This window comes from Peromyscus californicus, unplaced genomic scaffold (genome assembly GCF_007827085.1).
Source record: "Peromyscus californicus insignis strain IS unplaced genomic scaffold, ASM782708v3 Scaffold_3__1_contigs__length_106647218, whole genome shotgun sequence".
Taxonomy (NCBI): domain Eukaryota; kingdom Metazoa; phylum Chordata; class Mammalia; order Rodentia; family Cricetidae; genus Peromyscus; species Peromyscus californicus.
The window spans coordinates 6,961,231-6,976,507 of NW_026294551.1; the positions used below are offsets into that span (position 1 = coordinate 6,961,231).

At 47.8% G+C, this 15,277-nt stretch overlaps 2 protein-coding genes across 2 annotated transcripts in view; one reads left to right on the plus strand and one right to left on the minus strand.

The window, feature by feature from the left end:
• Positions 1-15,277, plus strand: part of Jpt1 (Jupiter microtubule associated homolog 1) — an 18,863-nt gene continuing 3,586 nt past the window's right edge. Inside the window, exons 1-3 of the mRNA XM_052756076.1 lie at positions 1-175; positions 13,337-13,479; positions 14,137-14,234. Coding sequence (XP_052612036.1) covers positions 120-175; positions 13,337-13,479; positions 14,137-14,234 — 297 coding nt within the window. The 5' untranslated portion in view covers positions 1-119. The remainder of the gene's footprint in view (positions 176-13,336; positions 13,480-14,136; positions 14,235-15,277) is intronic.
• Positions 14,194-15,277, minus strand: part of Armc7 (armadillo repeat containing 7) — a 27,201-nt gene continuing 26,117 nt past the window's right edge. Inside the window, exon 3 of the mRNA XM_052756072.1 lies at positions 14,194-14,307. Within this exon, the coding sequence (XP_052612032.1) occupies positions 14,285-14,307 (23 nt within the window). The 3' untranslated portion in view covers positions 14,194-14,284. The remainder of the gene's footprint in view (positions 14,308-15,277) is intronic.

Consider the following 15,277-nt stretch of genomic DNA (forward strand, 5'->3'; position numbering starts at 1 on the left):
CCCCACAGCGGCAGAGGCTCGTGGAGCGCGGCTGGTCTCGGTTGCGGAGCGGTCTACGCCGTTTGGTCCCAGTCCCCTCGGCGGTCTCCCTGCGCCAGCCTACCTCGCCCCTTGGCGCCATGACCACTACCACTACCTTCAAGGGTGTGGACCCCAACAGCAGGAACAGCTCTCGGTAAGACGACGGGGCCGGGCTCGAGCTCTCCGAGGCTTGTGGGGACCGCGGGGCGTTGGCGGTAACGGGCCGGGGGCGCCGCGCTCCCGCCTCGGCGGGTGGCAGAGCGAGGAGTGGGCGCCGCTTTGTGCGGCGGGACAGCCTCGGCTTGTGGCCCCGCCCCAGTCGGGCGGCTCTGTGCATTTCTCCCACGGAGCGACGGCTGAGGGGACCGTGGGTGGCGGCCCTATGGCAGTACGGCAGGTTGAAGTCCGCGAGAGTGTGCGGGAGGATCGGCTTTCGGCCGCCCGCGGCGATACTGGTCCGATCCAGGATGGTGGGCTTGGTCTCCCCGGAGCCCAGGAAGCCTGCAGGGCCCTGGTTCCGGGGCCCATTGTCCCACCCGCGGGCCACGCGCTCCTGCCTCTGGCCTCGGCAGTGTGCTGGCCCCGGCCTTGGGCGCAGCGAGCCAATCTGAGCCCTGTTCCTGCGGGTCTGCAGCTCCTGTCCTGGTGGTGACTCGCTGGGTCCCCGGGTCCGCGCAGCAGGTGCACCTCTGCTAGGGCGGGGCTGGTCATCGCCTCCCTCACGGAATTCCAGCCCAGGATCCGAGTGACGGTCCTCTTCTCGGAGTGCCTCCCTGCTCCTAACAAAGGAGAGACCGGGTCTCCTCCCCCTCCCCACGCCCACCTCCGAGTGCGCGGGGCTGCGAGCCGACTCGAGTGGGTTTTCTGCGCTCAGACCCTCGGACCTCAGCCCTTCCATGCCTCCTCCTTCACTTCTCCCATTGACTTTGGCCGAATGAGTTCACCCCAGAGCAGGCTTCCCTTGGAGGAGGAGGTTGTCTGTTTTTGGGCGGGGCCATGGAGCCATCCATTGTCTCTCCAGTAGTATGTAGTGTCCCCTCCTGGATGCTGGGACCTTACTTGCCACCAAGTAGACTGCATTTTGGGAAGGAGCGGGGGTGTCCGGACCGGGAGACCTCACTAACTTGATGGGAGGGTTTGGGTTCCGTGAAGGGAGTCCACATCGTCTCAGCTAATTGCACACAGTCCTTTAAAGTCGGCTTTGAGGCATCCCTGGGATCTTCCTAAAGGCTCTGAAGAAGCTTAGGTTCCACTTTCCTTGGCCATCTAGCTATTCTCCATTGATGATGACCCGTAGTCGTGTGTGGCCAAGCCTTGGGGTCCTGGCCAAGTGGCACAAAGGGAGCCATTTTGTGGGGCTAAGAAGACAGCCGTGGAATAGCAGTATCTCACAGAGGTTTGACAACTTGCCAACAAAAAGCAGCCTCCTCAGAGTAGTCTTAGGAGGAAGCACCAGGAGGGACGGCCATGGCAGTCACTGCTTTCAGTTTCACGAAGTGGTCTGAGGGATGGAAGAGAACTAAAGGGACGCTTGCAGGGCGGGGCAGAACTGGGGCGTGGAGACCTTGGGGACGTGGTCACTCCCTCTTGTCACCCTTCCAGTGAGGTAATTTGTTACAGAGGACACGGGCACAGATTGAGCCCTGGATTTTGTTTTGTGTGACGAGGGCCAACTTTCTGTGGTCAGGCCTTGGTTACTGGTGTGATAATGTGTAACCTTTTGGGGGGTCAAGTTCATCTCAAGGCTTTGTAAAGCCTTGCAGAGCCCAGGTCCTGTACATGCATGTTTGACATGTGTTTCCGGCCACCTTTGTCATCACTTGCTCTCCGGATTGTTGCTCAGCGTCCATGACTTGGTCTTTATTAACTTCCCGATTCTCTTCACCTCCTTCCCCAGTGATGTGTGAATACGGTGTGGTAGAGTGACAGGGACTCGGGATTGGAAGGAAACAGCTATTTTTTAAATTGCTATCTGTGGTATAACATTTTTGGGTCTTAACTCGGCAGTCCTGAAGCGGTTACCGTAGATACGGTTCAGAAGGAAAGAGTCTAAACCAAAGCAGAAGTACTTTGTCTTGCAAGCAAATCCTTTGTTTGGGAACCGCTCTGTATTTCAGATGGTCTCTACAACACTGACGTCATCGGGGAGGTAGTACCTGCTATGGCAGGACCAGTAAAAGTTGGACTAGACAGAGCTTTGACAGGTTTCTAAGCTGGCTGGGTGCTAGTGTCCCCCCCACACTTGTCTTTTCATGGCTCAAAATATTTATAAGTCTACTATGGTTCTGAAGAATTTCATGAGGTTTTAATTACACTTAGTGAAGAAAGCCTCCCCGCTCCCTGGGGAAGGAGGGAGAGAGGACAAAGAGGCACGCTGATATTTCCAAGTGTCTTTGGTCATTTAAGGTAAAAATTTAAAACAACCCCAGCCAATAAGAACCTGTAAGGCTGGAGATGTGCCTTTAGCATGTTCATGGTCCACAGCCTGGACAAGACCCTGGGTTCCATCCTCAGCAGCTCCCATTTCCCTTCACCCCCCAAATCACCCCAGAATCTCTGTACACCTCTAGTAGTAATTTGAACAGGTTAATTATCTGGGAACCTGGATGAGGGGGTGTGAGCCAGCACTAGAGAGTCAGAAGTGGGAGGGTGGCTTCAGTCAAGCTGTAGGCTAGCCATAGCTGTGTAGTGATTCCCTGCCGCCAAAGAGGTTTTTAATTAAATGTAAGGATTACCTTTATAAAATATATGCCTGGATACATTTATCTGGATTTTATAATGAAATTGCTCTGGGTGTATTTAATGTCTGAGACATAATTCTTTATGTTTTTGGCATAGGATCTCAACCATGTGGCTTTACACTGGCCTGAACTCACTATGTAGCCCAGGTTAGCCTTCAACTTTTTTTTTTAAAATATATTTATTTATTTACTTGTGTGAGGGTGTCGGATCCCCTGCAAGTGGATTACAGACAGCTGTGAGCTGCCATGTGGGTGCTGGGAATTGAACCCAGGTCCTCTGGAAGAGAGCCAGTGCTCTTAACCACTGGGCCATCTCTCCAGCCCTAGCCTTCAACTTTTGATCTCCTCCTTCTGTGCAGACATAGTTTTAGATGTTTTCCTTTTTTTTGTTTTTTTTGTTTTTTTTTTTGAGACAGTGTCTCACTGTGTAGCCTCAGCTGGCCAGGAACTCAAAAGTGTAGAACAGGCTAGCCTCAGTCTCACAGAAATCTACTTGTCTCTGTCTGCCTCTGGTATACTGGGATTTAACACATGGCCACCATATCCAGCTGAGTATTCTTTAAAATTATGTGTTTGCATGTCTGAGTGTGGGTACATGAGTGCAGGTGCCTGTGGAGGGCAGAGGCATCCAATCCTCTGGAGTTACAGAAGGTGAGACACCTGATATGGGTCCAAGGAACTGAATTCAGGCCCTCTGCTGGAGTAGCAATTACTCTTAACTTCTGAGGCATCTTTATTTCCTCTAGTTGATATCTTTTTGTGCTCCCCTCATATTTTTTTAAATTTTGTGAGCCGGGCGGTGGTAGCGCACGCCTTTAATCCCAGCACTTGGGAGGCAGAGGCAGATGGATCTCTGTGAGTTCAAGGCTAGCCTGGGCTACAGAGTGAGTTCCAGGAAAGGTGCCAAAGCTACACAGAGAAACTCTGTCTTGAAAAACCAAGATAAAAAAAGAGAATAATTTTGTGAATATTTTGCCTGAAAGTATGTATGGATACCACATGTGTGTTTGGTCCTCACAGAAGCCAGAAAAGGGTGTCAAATCCCTTGGAACTGGAGTTACAGATGATTGTGAGGCATCATATGGGTGCTGGGAATTGAATCTGAGTCCTCTGGAAGAGCAGCCAGTGTTCTTAAACTTTGAGCTATCTCTTCAGCTCATATTCCTCTTGTAAAAAAAAAATTATTTTATTATGTGTTTTGAGAGGGAACCTGCAGAGTCCAGAAGGCGTTGGATGCCCTGGAGAGTTACAGGTTGCTGTAGCTGCCTGACATGAGTGCAGGAAGCTGAACAAGGGTCCTTTACAAAAGCAGCAAGCTCTCTGAAGCGTTGAGCTTTCTCTCCAGGCCTGAGTATTGCATCTTAGCTGAGTGAGACATTAATATCACATTCCAGGGAGAAGGTAAAGACCTACGGAAAAAGAGTCCAAGGCTAGAAACAACAAAACCTTAAAATAGCTCCGTGGTTTGTCCCTGAAGACAAACATGGCGTTGTTTGATTGGCCTTTGATGCACTGGGAGCACTGGCCACGAGTCCTCCAGGCTTCAGGACTTGCAGTCGTGCTGTCAGTCAGTGAATGCTGCTAGGAGCCTGCAGAGAACAGAGCCCCGCGTGCTGTTGGCAGCCTCCGCCCTCAGCCTCACCTGGCTTTATGGGGCCTGAACTCTGAGCAGTTTTTGTATTGGTGAGTGGTGGAGGGAACCAAGATGACATGGCTGAGGAAGTCCCGACAGTAAAGCTGCAGTGTCTACAAGTCCGATGTGTTGCAGACTGACTGCCACACTCAGTCTGTGCTCCATGGCTACCTCTGTGCTGTGTGCTGCAGGGCAGTGAAGATTCAGGAAGACATCCAGAAGGACTGGTGGCTTCCCTTTGCAGGAGCACTAACCTGCCAGTCCTCCCTGTGTTCTGGCTGTGCTCCTGAGCTCTTGGAGGAAGCAGGGTGTGGGAGTCAGGTTTAAGAGATTGGCTGAAGTTTAAATAGCTCTCAGGGGAAGGGTGGAGCATGTTCCAGCCAGAGTAGAGTTAGGCCAGGAAAGGCTCCAAGTGGAGATGCATGCAACAGCGAAGGAAGGGGAGAGGAAGGTGGCTAGAACCGTCTTGGTTTGTTTGAGATGAGGCCATGTTACTAGAGGGTCTAAAAAGGCAGCAGAGGGCAGGGGTCACCATTTACTGCAGAAGTGGGCAGTGTGTGAGTCCAGTAAGGGAGGGCAGGAACCAGCCTACCCTGGAGCTGAGGAGCCAGGATTTCTCTCTAGGGATCCAGTGTGGACAGCAGGGAAAGTGTTATTGGGAAACACTGGTGTCCGGCTTGATGGCACACATCTGTAATCCCAGCACTCATGAGTCTGAGAAAGCAGGATGGAAAGTTCTGGGTTAGCCTAGGCTATATAGTTAGATCCTATGAAGAGAGGAAGAGTATTTAATACAGAATCTCATTCTGTAGTACAGCCTTTACTGTATGTATAGCCCATGGCTGCCTCAAACTCTCTGTGGTCTGTCTCTGTTACTATGCCTACCTCAGAAGCAATCTTTTTTTTTTTTAAATGTTCATTTTTTTTTGTTTTTGTTTTTTTTTGTTTTTGTTTTTCGAGACAGGGTTTTTCTGTGTAGCTTTGCGCCTTTCCTGGAACTCACTTGGTAGTCCAGGCTGGCCCCGAACTCACAGAGATCCGCCTGGCTCTGCCTCCCGAGTGCTGGGATTAAAGGCGTGTGCCACCACCGCCCGTTCATTTTTAAAATTGGGTATGTACAAAGCAGGTGGCCTTGGCCAGAAGAGGGCATTGAGTTGAAAAAGGGCTTTACTACAGAATAATCCTATGGTATCTCTCTATCTCTCTTTTTTTGGTTTGAGACAGGGTTTCTCTGTGTGATAGTCCCGGCTGTCCTGGAACTTGCTTTTGTAGACCAGGCTGTCCTGGAACACCTGGAGATCCACCTGCCTCTGCCTCCGAAGTGCTGGGATTAAAGGCGTGCACCACCACTGCCCTCGGGCTTCTTCTGTGGTTTCTACTACTCTAGTCTTGTAACCACACGTGACCTAGGAGGCTGTTGTCCACCTACAGGAATTATTCCTTAACCATTTGAAGTCCCACTACTGAACACATGAGGAATCTCAATCACATGAGCCCACCACAATCCCATAGAAGGAAAATGGAACCATATAAACCAAGCTCTACTAATAACAATCTTGCTTGGACTCTACTTCACAGTCCTTCAAGCCTCAGAATACTTTGAAACCTGATTCTGTATCTCAGACGGCATTTATGGGTCCACATTCTTTTTTTTTTTTTTTTGGTTTTTCGAGACAGGGTTTCTCTGTATAGCTTTGCACCTTTCCTGGGACCCACTTGGTAGCCCAGGCTGGCCTCGAACTCACAGAGATCCGCCTGGCTCTGCCTCCCGAGTGCTGGGATTAAAGGCGTGCGCCACCACCGCCCGGCATGGGTCCACATTCTTTATAGCAACTGGATACCACGGCTTCCATGTAATCACTGAATCAACATTCCTTGTGAAGTATGTCTTCTGTGACAACTAAAATTCCACTTTACATTCAAACATCACTTTGGCTTTGCAGCAGCATGATGGTCACACTTTGTAGACATAGTCTGACTCTTCCTACATGTATCATTTACTGATGAGGATCATGCTTTCTTAGTATAATCAATCACTACAGTTGACTTCCAGTCAGCTAGATCTAATATTACTCTCAAAGACAGTAATTAGTCTATTTATAGTTATTTCCATTAGCATTACTCCATCCCTTCTTCAATCTCCTGGAGAGTAGCAGTGACAGGACGTTGTGACCTGCCTGACGTAGGTGTCAGGAACTGAACTCGGGTCCCCTGCTTCTCCACTGAGCCGTCTCTCTGCCCCTTTCCTTTAGAGATTGAGCATGCATTTTCTCTGGCATGTGCATAGAGGTCAGAGGATAGCTTTGGGGAGTCAGTCCTTTCCTTTCACTGTGGGTTCCTGGGATCTAACTCAAGTTGTCAGGCTTGGCAGCAAGCACCTTTACCCATCCAACTAGGCCGGAAGCACTTTTTTTTTTTTTTTCAAGACAGGGTTTCTCTGTGTAGCCCTGGCTGTCCTGGAACTTGCTCTGTAGACCAGGCTGGCCTCAAACTCAGATCTGCCTGCCTCTGCCTCCGGAGTGCTGGGATTAAAGATGTGCACCATCACTGCTTGGCTCCAGAAGCAGTCTTTAAAAGAAATTTAGGTTAACAGAAATATAGAAAAATGGGAAGACATTAAAATTAATCTGAAATCCATTAATGAGAGGGAACACCCCTGAAGCATCGTGGTGACATGTAGATGGTTTTAATAATAGTTTATGTACATGATCACCATGTTCCAGATTTTATATATAATAACAGTCTGATGGGACAGATGCTTCTGCCTGCCCTCATTTTATAGAGGAGAAACCTGAGGCATGGAGAGGTTAGGCAACTCACATTGTGTGCTTAGAATGTTTGTACCGAACTGGACAAGGTGGCTCACTTCTGTAATTTCAGCACTCAGGGCTAAGGAGGATTTTTGTGCATTTGAGAAGGTTTGTTCAAATTTATACCTTTGTATGTCTTCATGCTATTTCCCCCTAACAAGTAAATGGTGTATCCTTTTGTTTTAAATTACATTCATTGTCTCATCTGAGGAGGACAAACTAACCATGTGTTTCCATCTGATCTCAAACCACAGCAGATTCCTTCACTTCAGGTGTGAGGAGGCATTCACCAGCCAACAGATGTGGCATGGGTAGTAGATAGACTGCCACAGCAGGCACTTGCTGGCTGTTCTCTAAGTGAGTATGACACTTGGAGATAGCGCAGCTCACACATTGAGTGTGCCTACTGTGCCCAGTTTATGTAGTCCTGGGAGTTGAACCCAAGGCTTCATGCATGCTAGGCGAATGTTCTTCCCGATGAACTACACTTGTAGTCTTTTTTTTTTTAAAGGCAGGATTTCATTTCTCTCCTAGATAACCCTGAATTCACTTTCGACCAGACTGTACTTCGAATCACACACCGATCCTTCTCTTTCAGCACCCCGCATTCTGGGGTTATAGGCATGAGATACAGTGTCTGGCTTTTAGCCTCACCCCCCCTTTTTTTTCTTTTTTTTTTTTTTTTTGGTTTTTCGAGACAGGGTTTCTCTGCGTAGCTTTGCGCCTGTCCTGGAACTCACTTGGTAGCCCAGGCTGGCCTCGAACTCACAGAGATCCGCCTGGCTCTGCCTCCCGAGTGCTGAGATTAAAGGCGTGCGCCACCACCGCCCGGCCCCCTTTTTTTTCTTAACCTGTACTTTTGACCAACTGGCTATAAATCAGGATTCCTATAACCTGTCCTTAGGTTTAATTAATTTGTCATAAAATTCAGGGAAACTCTTAGATTTATGGGTGTATCCTGAAGGGTATAATTAGGTTTAGAGTAAAGTATGAGAGAAGGGGGCTGGACTTCCATGGCCAACACAAGTGTTTCCCCTCCAGGAACCTCCAGTTTCAACTACCCAGAAGCTCTCCTGTGCTTTGTTTCTTTGAGGTAGGGAGGGACCTTTACACAGCTACCTCAACTATGTAGACCAGGTTGGCCTAGGACTCAGAAACTGCTCTGAGTGCTGGGATTAACGGCATGTACTGATGCACCTAACTCCGTTTTGGGTGTTCACAGAGATGGCATTGCTCTGTGCACAGGTGGGATTGAAGCTGTGTAATGTGGTTGGACAAAGGCACATTCTAAACAAGGGGGGTTGTAGCAAGAAAATCCAAGAGTTCCAGGCCAGCCTATGCTACTACCTGTGACCCTGTCTCAAAACATGGAGCTTGTGCAAGTCTCTTAACAGACTGGGTCAGGAAACAGCAGGTTTTCTGCCTCGGTCTCATTTTGGTGAAATGTTTATATAGCCCAGGCAGACATGGAATAGTGTTAATCCTGCTGCTTCTGCCCTGCAGTGTGGCCCCTCCCTACACCATCCCCCCCCCCCCCTTGCTTTCTTTCTTTCTGGTTTGTAGTGGGTCAAACCTAGGGCCTCACACAAGCCAGACAAATGTTCTACCAGTGTTTTGCTTTTCCCTTCGAAACAAGGTCTCACTATGTAGACCAGGCTGGCCTGGAACTCACAGAGATCTCTGCCTCTGCACCCCACTCCCACCCCCAGTGCTGGGATTAAAGGCGTGTGCCACTACACCCAGCTGCTCTTAGTGTTTTGTCTTCCCACTCCATAGTGAATGTCCTTGTGGCCAGTACTAAGGTAGCTGGGACATGATTTCAATTTTTAAAGTTTTGTTTTGGGTCTGGAGAAATGGCTCAGACTGCTTTTCCAGGACCTGGTTTGATTCCCAGCATCCATGTGATGGCTGATAGCTGTCTGTGACTCTCTCTGTCCCAGGAGAGATGCTCACCCTCTTTGTCCTCCCCGGTCACCAGGCATACACACACATATATATAGACATACATGCAGATAAAACACAACACACACATAGAACTAATTGCAAATTTGTTTAGAAAAGAGACCCAGTTTATTTTAGCACCACAGTGGCAGAAGTAGCAGGGCAGTGACAGAAGGGCCTGAACATAATAACGCCATAGCTAACAACACTTGACTCCCGACTCTCCTGCCTTTAGTCTCCCAAGTAGCTGAGGCTGCTGGACTTGCTCACCACCCCAGCTCTGAGGCTGAAACTTGTTTTTTTTTTTTTTTTTTTTTGGTATTTCGAGACAGGGTTTCTCTGTGTAGCTTTGCGCCTGTCCTGGAACTCACTTGGTAGCCCAGACTGGCCTCGAACTCACAGAGATCCGCCTGGCTCTGCCTCCCGAGTGCTGGGATTAAAGGCGTGCGCCACCACCGCCCGGCTGAAACTTGTTTTAAATTGCCTAGTAGTATGGGCACCTTTCATTTGTGCTTCTTAGAATCTTGAAGAGCATTTTGTATACTCGAGGTACTATCTTCTGTTAACTTTCTACTGCTGGGGCTGGCTTTCATCTTGTGCCTAAGAAGCCTTTCTCACTCCACCCCCCACCCCCCATGGTTACCCTCCTGTTTCCCTAGTGCCGGGATCACAATTGTCTGCTGCCACACCTAGCCTCTCTCTTACACAGTCTGTGTAGCCCAGGTTGGCCTTGAATTTAACTCTGGTCCTGCTGCTTAGGCCTCTTGAGTGTTGGGATTATAGGCATAGCCACAAGCCTGTCAGACAAGCAGGATCTGGATCTAACAGACTCAGCAAGTGCTGGTGAATATGCTCTTCAAGCACACATGACTTTATAAAATTGAACATGTTAATTAAGCCGTAAGGCAAATTTCAAAGGATTCTTGTCACAGCATGTTTTTGTCTATCTGTTGACTTTACAGCTAGAAATGAATAAACTAGAAAGGCTTTTGGAAACAAATACACTATTTTTTTGGTATTTTGAGACAGGCTCTCACTCTATTGCCCTGGCTGGCCTGGAAAGAACTCTTCTTACCCCAGTTTCCTGAGTGCTGGGGATTCACAGCATGAGCCACCATGCCAACCTAGTTGCAATCATTTTTTTTTTTTTTCTAACCATTCAAATGAAAAACGCTTTTTTTTTTTTTAAGATTTTATGTTGTGTGATATTTTGTTTTCTGACAAATAAAGCTTGCCTGGAGATCAGAGAAGCAGAGTAGCAACCACTAGAGAGCTCCTACCCCTATAAAATCCTCAAAAAGAAAGGGGGCCAAGATCCCATCTCTACTTTCCTAGTGCTGGGATTAAAGGTGTGAGCCACCACTGCCTGGCCTCTATGGTTAACTAGTGGCTAGCTCCACCCTTTGATCTCTAGGCAAGCTTTATTTGTCAGAACACAAACAAAATATCACTCAACAATTTTATGTGTCTTTTTTGTTTTCTTAAGTTTTTTTTTTTTTTGAAGATTTATTTATTTTGTACACAGAAGAGGGTGCCAGATCTCATTACAGATGGTTGTGAGCCACCATGTGGTTGCTGGGAATTGAACTCAGGACCTCTGGAAGAACAGTCAGTGCTCTTAACCCCTGAGCCATCTCTCCAGCCCCTAAGTTTTATTTTGTGTGCATTGGTGTTTTGCCATGGGTGTCAGGTCCCCTGGAACTGGAGTTACAGACAGTTGTGAGCTGCCTTGTGGGTGTTGGGAATTGAACCTGAGTCCTCTGGAAGAGCAGTCAGATGCATGCCTATGTCCCTGGAAGTCAGAAAGTGGTTGTCTGACCCTTTGGGACTGAGTTAAGAATAGTTGTGAAACCACCATGTGAGTGCTGAGAACCCAAATGAGGTCCCCTGCAAGAGCACCAAGTGCATTTAATCACTGAGCCATTTCTCCAGCCCCCAATTCAAAACAAAACAAAAAAATTTTTTAAGATTTATTTATTTATTCATTTATTATGTATACATTGTTCTGCCTGCACACCAGAAGAGGGAGACAGATCTCATTACAGATGGTTGTGGGATGCCATGTGGTTGCTGGGAATTGAACTCAGGACCTCTGGAAGAACACCCAGTGCTCTTAATCTCTGAGCCTCCAGCCTCCCCCCCCCCAAAAAAAATTTTTTTTGGCGTATGTTTATTGTACATACTGATGGGTTTCAGTAGGATATATATTTTTCTTTTTGAGACAGGGTCTCAGGTAGCCAAGAATGGCCTGAATTTGCTGTGCAGCCTAGGATGACCCTGAGTTCCTTGATTCTTAGTCTTCCAACTCCCAAATTCAAGGATTACCGTCTGAGTCACCACCTAGCTCATAAAGATATAAAAATGTATTTTGTGTTTCCAGTATACCCCTCTCCTCTTCCCTGCTGGTCTCCCTTCTGCTTTTATGGCAAAATATAAATGGTTTTATGTATCTGCAATCTAGGATTCATAAATGAGGACAAACACAATACATTTGTTTCTCTGTATCTGGCTCATTTAATACTCTGACCTCTAGTTACAACTGTTCTCTAGCAAGTCACCCCTCCCGCCCTCTGTGTGGCTGACGAAAGCTCCGTGGAGCTTGTATGGCACACTCTTGTCTGTGGTGGGGCACTAGGCTCATCTCACTTGGCTGCTGTGAACAGTGCCGCAGTACAGTGGGCATTCCTGTATCTCTGTAGAACGCTGATGCTAGATAGAGTTCTTCAGGAGCTGGTCACTGGCTCAGTGGGTAAGGCCCCTGCTGCCAGGACTCAAGACCACCCAAGTTAGATCCCAGGGGCACACACGGAAGAGGACAACCAGCTCTTGTAACTTGTCTGCCCTTTAAGCCTGGAGGTGGTGGTGCACACCTTTAATCCCAGCAGTCGGGAGGCAGAGGCAGGGGATCTCTGAGTTGGGTAACTGGAGGTATTAGATTTAGCTTAGCAAATGCTTTTTTTTTTTAAACCTACGGAGTCATTGTGCCAAGGGTTTTTTTTGTTTTGTTTTGTTTTGTTTTTTGCAAGACAGGGTTTCTCTGTGTAGCTTTGGAAGCTGTCCTGGACCTCTGTAGATCAGGCTGGCCTCAAACTCACAGAGATCTGCCAACCTCTGCCTCCCAAGAGCTAGGATTAAAGGCATGCGCCACCATTACCTCCCTCCTGCCTTTATTTTTGTATTAAGTGTATATCTGTGTGTGCTGCATGTGAATGCAGTGTGCAAAGCTAGAGTTAAAGTGGTCTTGTGCTCCAGTATGGGTGCTAGGAACCAAACTTGGATCCCTCAGTAAAAGCAGTATACATAATTCTGAGCTATCTCTCCAGCCCCAAGAATCTTAGGCCTTACATTAAGGTTTTGGTAATTTTAAATTGATTTTAATTTTGTAAAAGGTGAGCAATAGAGATCTAGTTTCTATAGATGTGGGCATTCAGGGTTTTCAGCAACATTTGTTGATATTTAAAAAGGATTGAGTTTATTTTATGTATAGAAGTGTTTTTGCCTGCATGTATATACTTGCCTGATACCCATGGAGGCCAGAAGAGAATGTCAGATTCCCCAGAATTGGAGTTACAGATAGTTGTGAACTACCATGGGTACTGGGAATCGAACTTAGGTCTTCAGGCTGAATAGGCAAGCACCTTTGTCTGCTGAGCATCTTGCTTACCTTCAAGGCAACTTTTATATGTATATTCATCTTTTTTTTTTCATTTAGTTGAGAAAAAATTTTATTTATCTTCTTTTCGGTGACTATCTGATGCTCTAGTCCATGGGGGCTGGCAGTCCTGCCTCTGTCTCTCAAGGTCTGATCACAGGTGTGTGCTGCCTTGTCCAAGTTAGAAATGCTTTCCAAATGAATAAATAACAAGATTTCTTCTTAACTTCTTTGCAAATATATTCAGCTAGACCCAGAGAGACCTTTCTGCCTCTTACCCTTTCTGAAAGGGACACAAATCTATTACCTGGTTGATAGCGATGTTGCAGATTTCGGGTGTGGTGGATCATGACCTTACTGCAGAGGATAAAGCAGTGTTGACATCGGGTCCCCAGCAGTGGGTTTCTACCTAGATGAGTCCTTCCTGTTAGCAGCAGTCTTGGAGGAGGGGGAGAAGGGTTAGGGACGTGGACGGTATTGGACATACATATGCCAAGGACTGTTTCAGTGTGATCTAACATCTTACTGTTGTTTTCAGGGTTTTGCGGCCTCCAGGTGGCGGGTCCAATTTTTCACTAGGCTTTGATGAGCCATCAGAACAGCCTGTGAGGAAGAACAAGATGGCCTCTAGCATCTTTGGGACACCTGAAGAAAACCCTCCGTCTTGGGCGAAGTCAGCAGGTGCTGGTTTGTTTGTCTTGTTTTTGTTTTTTGAGTCAGGTTTCTCTGTGTGTGTAGCCCTGCCTGTCCTGGAACTCCCTCTGTAGACCAGACTGGCCTGGAACTCACAGAGATCCACCTGCCTCTACCCTCTGCCCCTTGAGTCCTGGGATTAAAGGCGTGCACCACCACACCCAGCAGCAGGTACTGGTTTTACAAGGTAAACCCTATTTAAAGTCACTGATCCAGCTGGATTTGGTACTGACTAGCAAAGGCTGAACCCAAAGAGGCAAGAAGTACAACACTGGCTGGGCGTGCATCACATCACACCTGTAATCTTGGTAGACTCAGGCAGGGTGACTGGGGATTCTGTGGTAGGTCCCAGGACCCTCGAGAGTCTACTTCTATATGACGGCTGGAATAAGGGTCAGAGGCAGTGTGGCCCCCAGTAGTTTTCAGCTAGCCTGCCTTGGAGCATGTCTTCTTAGAGTGTCTGCTTTTGTTCTTCTACTATATTCTCTTTTTAATGATTAATTTTAAGTGTGTGAGTGTCTGCCTGTGTGTATGTATGTGAACCATGTGGGTGTGCTAAGAAGGAATCTGGGTCAGCCCATGCTCTTAATGGCTAAGCCATCTCTCTAGTCCCTTCTGTTATATTCTGTCTGTATTGGTTTCTAGGTGCCAAGTCTAGTGGTGGCAGGGAAGATTCGGAGTCGCCTGGAGCACAGAGAAGTAACTCTTCTGAAGCAAGCTCTGGAGACTTCTTAGACCTCAAGGTCAGTGTGAGAACAAGGTGGGCTTGGTGGCGAGCCAGGCTGGGGTGGTGTCACACATCTTTAGTCCCAGCACCTAGAAGGCAAAAGTGGGCAATCTCTGAATTCAAGGCCATCCTGGTCTACAGAGTAAGTTCTCGGACAGCTAGAGCTACATAGAGAAACCCTGTCTTGAAAAAAATGTATCTTTTAATTGCTCAGTCCTCCTTAAGGGAATCACCACCTTGGTGATGAAAATCAAAGTATAAAATCAGACAAAAAGCCAGACAAGTAGGCTGGGGATGGAGGCGAGTTGGTGGAATGGTTTCCTAGCTTGCCAGAAGCCCTGGACCCCACCCCCTTAGCACTGCCACATGAGACCAAAATTTAGTGGTTCATGCCTATAATCCCAGCACCTGGGTGGTGAAGGCAGCAAGATCAGCTAGACAGGGTTCTAAGCCAGCCTGAGCTACACGAGACCCTCATCCAAACAAAAGCCTAAGGGAGGCCGGGGAGTCAGGTGAGTGAGTTACCTGGCTTGATCCACCATTAGGTTAGTCTTAGGCCCTTCAGCCTTAACTCTGGGGCCTTCTGAATCCCTCGCCCTTCCTTTGAGCCTCATCTAGCATCTTGGAGTTGAAAGACTATGTCAGTTATGTGAATGTTTGCATTGAACTCCAGGAAATGGTAGCACTGATGTCACAGTGGGGTATATCTGCAGATGGAGCTCCCAGTGAGCCCCGTGGGTGTGTGTCTGGGAAGTCTTCCATCTAGGTACCTCAGAGTACCCCAGAGGCCAACATCTAGGAGTGGGGAGGCTGTTGAGCAGCTGTGGAGTGACTGGGCCCTTTAGCATCTACGTATAGAAGAAGGAGAAAGGGAGGTAGTCTAGGCTTGCCATTCTCTGTTTGAGAAAGGTTGCATGCGTGCCTAGGTGTGTGTTTCACTGGCATTGGTTGGGCTGTTTATTTATTTATTTGGTTTTTCTTTTTTTTTTTTTGGTTTTTTGAGACGGTTTCTTTCTCTGTGTAGCTTTGTGCCTTTTTCCTGGAACTCGCTCTGTAGAC